The following is a 5,343-nucleotide window of genomic DNA, read 5'->3' on the forward strand; positions in this document are numbered from 1 at the left end:
AGGAATAACCCCAGAAAGGGAAGGACTTTCAACCCACCCTTTAAAAACCCCACACCGACCAGAAGTAGTTCTCTTTCCCTGATGAAGCTACAGCGATAGCGAAACTGGAAAAGTCGTTGCCCAGCACCGTCCCCATTAGCAGACACTTCCAACAGCACGGGGCCAGTCCCTTGAGATCATGGGTCTGGAAAGAAACGTAAATTGGTCAACCGGTCGTAGGAAGAGGGCAGAGAGGCTATGGATCAAAGCGTTACAGACGAAAGAACCCAATGGCCTGAACCTAGCATAAACTCAAACTTAGGGTGGAACCTGACTGACTCCTAAAAATCGACAGAAGGGCAAGTGAAAAGGCGAACAGATTTGGACAAGGGTGACGAGACTGTGGGCCAGACTAAAGTGGCAGTATATGGCGAAAATGAATCTCCAGGGGAGATCATTAAGCGCCAGAGGGCATTTTGGCCTACTGTCCGACAAATCACAACCTAACCCTAATCCTAACCTACATCATACGATTTAATATATATATATTTTCTTACATACAATGGCATGAAGTTTAACGATTATTTCACAACATACATATTATTTCTTGTTGTGTTAAATATTGGTCATGACGTCTGACTAATTAATGCAATTACTGCGCAAATGTCTCTCGCCGGGTTTGTTGATGTAACTGCCGCTAATTACGCTCCCCCAACTTCTCCCCCGGGGGTTCTGTGACGGATATAATGGCTCCACCACCGATCACACGTCAAGACAGAGGCGGCCCTCGGGATCTCCGGAGCAACATGCACGAACCGCCGAAAGGCGCTGTGTACGCCATCTACTACCCGGTGCTGGCCGCGATCGGTGTCCCAGGTAACCTGTCACGCCGCGTACTGGCCTGGACTTACATGTTGCAGTCATCTCTCTGTGTGGGTCGTAACTTTACTGTGTGCAGTTCAGGGCGCCGTTACCGAAAAGCACGGCGAGGCTTTGTGAGGACGGGGTCGCGGATCTACTATCCGCCCCAGGTAACGCAAGATAGACGCGAAATAAAAAAACTGGAGCAACTCAGCGGGGCAGGCAGCATCTCTGTGGAGAACGTGGACAGGTACAAAGTGCTGGAGTAACTCAGCGGGGCAGGCAGCATCTATGTGGAGAACGTGGACAGGTACAAAGTGCCGGAGTAACTCAGCGGGTCAGGCAGCATCTCTGTGGAGAACGTGGACAGGTACAAAGTGCTGGAGTAACTCAGCGGGGCAGGCAGCATCTCTGGAGTGAAGGAATGGGTGACGTTACGAGTCGAGACCCTTCTTCAGACTCGTTAGGGATAAGGGGTCGGCGATGATGTGGAGAGATAGAAATTTAGAAACATAGAAAATAGGTGCAGGAGGCCATTCGGCCCTTCGAGCCTGTACGCATCGCCATTCATTGAGATCGCGGCTGAACGTCCACAATCAGTAACCCGTGCCTGCCTTCTCCCCATATCCCTTGATTCCACTAGCCCCGAGAGCTCTATTTAACTCTCTCTTAAATCCATCCAGTGATTTGGCTTCTACTGCCCTCTGTGGCAGAGAATCCCACACATTCACAACTCTCTGGATGAAAAGGTTCCTTCTCACCTCAGTTTTAAATGGCCTCTCCTTTATTCTAAGACTGTGTGTGTGTGGCCCCTGGTTCTGGACTCGCCCAACATTGGGAACATTTTTCCTGCATCTAGCCTGTTCAGTCACTTTTATAGAACAACGAATGAAATATGTGCAAAAAATGTTACGATGATAAAGGAAACTGGCCGTTGTTAGCTGTTTGTTGGATGAAAACGAGAAGCTGGTACGACTTGGGTGGAGGAGGGAGGAAAAGAGAGGGAGGGAATGCCGGAGATACTTGACGTTCGAGAAATCAAAATTCATACCGCTGGGCTGTAAGCTGCCCAAGCGAAATATGAGATGCTGTTCCTCCAATTTGTGTTGAGCCTCTCTCTGACGATGGAGGAGACCGAGGACAGAATGGTCAGACTGGGAATGGGAAGGAGAATCAAAGTGTTTAACAACCGGGAGATCAGGTAGGTTCAGGCGGGCTGAGCGAAGGTGTTCAGCGTAACGATCGCCCAGCCTGCGTTTGGTCTCGCCGATGTATAAGAGTCCACATCTCCAATGACGGATAGCGTAGATGAGGTTGGAGGAGGTGCAAGTGAACCTCTGCCTCGCCTGAAAGGACTGTCGGCGTACTACAATGTATTTTAGCATGTCGTATATTTTAAATTGAATTCTCTTAAGTGGAGGCCAACTGTCTGAATGCATTCAAGAGAGAGCTAGATAGAGCTCTTACGGATAGCGGAGTCAGGGGGTATGGGGAGAAGGCAGGAACGGGGTACTGATTGAGAATGATCAGCCATGATCACATTGAATGGCGGTGCTGGCTCGAAGGGCCGAATGGCCTCCTCCTGCACCTATTGTCTATTGTCTATTGTCTAAATGAACATTACTTGTGCCGAACTACACATGGTATGTTGCGATCCATTTTAATTTTCTCCAGTTTAGTTTAGTTTAGTTTAGTTTAGTTTAGTTTAATTTATTGTTATTGTCGTGTGTACCAAAATATAGTGGGAAGCTTTTTGCTTGCATGCTATCCAGTCAAAATAAAAATAATATATTTGGAAACAATCAATCCGTCCTCAATACTACAGGTTTCGAGTCACCCGGGCCCTGTCCGACTGCAGTAGGACATCCCCACTGCGGGAGGGAAAGATAAATGATAATGGGTCAACATTTGCTTCAAAGATATAACATTCAGATCGTGTTGATTTGATTTGTTTTTGTCACGTAATGCCGCGTTACCGTTGAAAGCATTTATTTGCATTAATCTAGACAAACTATGATATACACGATCACACTCAGGGCACACAACTTGTACAGCGATCTGTGTACAAAATCGCGAGGGGAGTAGATCGTGTAGATGCACAGAGTCTCTCGTCCAGATTTGAGGATCGGCGAACCAGAGGAAGTCAAGTCAAGTCAAGTCAATTTATTTGTATAGCACATTTAAAAACAACCCACGTTGACCAAAGTGCTGCACATCTGACTAGGAAAAAAAAAGAAACATACAGTGGCAGGCAGCCAAACACAACGGCGCGGCCATCTTGAACAAAATGTTAATTCACGTGAGGGGAGAAAGATTTAATAGGAACCTGAGGGGCATCTTTTTTTTTTTTACACACATAGGGTGGTGGGTGCATGGAACGAGCTGCCGGAGGAGGTAGGTGAGGTAGGGGACTATCAGTTGGAGGGGGCGAAAATGTCCGAAGGCTGGAGGGGGGGCGTGTTTCAGGCGACGGACGGCTGATGGGGTAACCTGCCAGGCCTGGAGTAACATGCTGCATAATCCCTGCGTGTAGATCGTGACATCACTCTGTGCGGGGCAACTCTGGGCGTCCCGTTACTGAAAGGACGAGGAGGCTTTTTTGTTTAACCTGTCCCAATTTTTATTTCGCCATTAATCCCGACCCGAACCTATAGTGACCACGGCGATTTGTGTCAATCGTCGGTGTAAACCTGCATCCGCAGTTAAGATTCTACCCATTAAATCGACCCAAGCGGGATAGAAACATAGAAACATAGAAAATAGGTGCCGGAGTAGGCCATTCGGCCCTTCGAGCCTGCACCGCCAATCAATATGATCATGGCTGATCATCCAACTCAGTATCCCGTACCTGCCTTCTCTCCATACCCGCTGATCCCTTTAGCCACAAGGGCCACATCTAACTCCCTCTTAAATATAGCCAATGAACTGGCCTCAACTACCTTCTGTGGCAGAGAATTCCACAGATTCGCCACTCTCTGTGTGAAAAAAAACGTTCTCATCTCGGTCCTAAAAGACCCCCCTTATCCTGAAACTGTGACCCCTTGTTCTGGACTTCCCCAACATCGGGGACAATCTTCCTGCATCTAGCCTGTCCAACCCCTTCAGTTCTATAAGATCCCCCGTCAATCTTCTAAATTCCAGCGAGTACAAGCCGAGTGTATCCAATCTTTCTTCATATGAAAGTCCTGCTATCGCAGGAGGTGCTGTTCCGCCAGTCTGGGCGTGGGGTCTCTGTAATAGTGGTTAACGCTTGTACATTTCCCAACAGTTAACATTGTCGCCATGGTGATTCTGTGTCGGGGGAAGTGCGGTCTATCCAGGTGTATCACTCTCTACCTGGTTGCCATGGCGGCGTCGGATCTGATGGTCCTCATCACCGCCGTCATTCTACAACGTATCGCCGGCATTTACTTCCCCGGGAGTTACCTGTCGCTCACCTGGGCCTGCCGCTTCAAGTCCCCAATCGGTTACGCGTGCAGAGACTCCTCCGTCTGGCTCACCGTCGCCTTCACCTTCGATCGCTTCGTGGCCATTTGTTGTCGCAACTTTAAACGCAAGTACTGCACCAAAGAAACAGCAACGCCCGTCGTCGTCGCCATTGTAGTTTTCAGCTTTTTAAAGAATTTCGCCTTTTTTTTCCTTTTCGAACCGCTTTACATCGTGGACAACCTCTCGTGGTATTGCAGGTTAATTCCAAGCTATTATACCTCGCCCTGGTGGCGAGCTTACTCTTACTTTAATCACGTCACCACACCCCTGCTACCGTTCGCGCTTATATTGTTGCTGAACGTCCTGACTGTCAAACACATCGTCGCCGCCGGCAGAGTCCGGAAGTCGTTGCGGGATAACGCTCTGCCCGGGAAAGGACCTGACCCCGAGTTGGAGAACCGCAAGAAGTCGATCGTTTTACTATTCAGCATTTCCGGCAACGTTATCCTCCTGTGGATGACTTACATAGTGCACTATTTGTACTCTCGGATCACTAAATCTTATACTTACTCCGGATACAACGACCCGGTGTTTATTCTTGCAGAGGCGGGAAATATGCTTCTGCTTCTCAGTTGCTGCACCAACACGTTTATTTATACGGTGACCCAGAGTAAATTCAGAGATCAGCTCAAGACCATGTTAACGTACCCGTTCCATCAGGTTGCGAAGTGTGTTTAGTTGAGTTGGGTTGAGTTGGGTTCGGTTGGGTTGAGTATGGTTGAGTTGGGTTGGGTACGGTTGAGTTGGGTTGGGTAGGGTTGAGTTGGGTTGGGTTGGGTTGGGTTGCATTGGGTTGAGTAGGGTTGAGTTGGGTTCGGTTGGGTTGTGTAGGGTTGAGTTGGGCTGAGTTGGGTTGAGTTGGGTTGGGTTGGGTTATGTTGGGTTGGGTTGGGTTGATTTGAGTTGGTTTGAGTTGGTTTCAGTTGGGTTGGTTTGAGTTGGAATGGGTTGAGTTCAGTTCCGTTCAGTTTAGTTTAGTTTACTTAACTTTATTTTACTTCAGTTTGGTTTTGC

The 5,343-nt window shown here is 48.4% G+C and overlaps 1 protein-coding gene across 1 annotated transcript; it reads left to right on the top strand.

Moving 5' to 3' along the window:
- The first annotated feature begins 725 nt into the window (after positions 1-725).
- LOC144612319 (putative G-protein coupled receptor 139) lies at positions 726-5,007 on the top strand. Its single transcript, XM_078431895.1, has 2 exons — positions 726-855; positions 4,109-5,007. The coding sequence occupies exons 1-2, from the start codon at positions 726-728 to the stop codon at positions 5,005-5,007; spliced, it is 1,029 nt and encodes a 342-aa protein (XP_078288021.1).
- The last annotated feature ends 336 nt before the right edge of the window (positions 5,008-5,343 follow it).

Source organism: Rhinoraja longicauda, chromosome 44 (genome assembly GCF_053455715.1).
Source record: "Rhinoraja longicauda isolate Sanriku21f chromosome 44, sRhiLon1.1, whole genome shotgun sequence".
NCBI classification, from domain to species: Eukaryota; Metazoa; Chordata; class Chondrichthyes; order Rajiformes; family Arhynchobatidae; genus Rhinoraja; species Rhinoraja longicauda.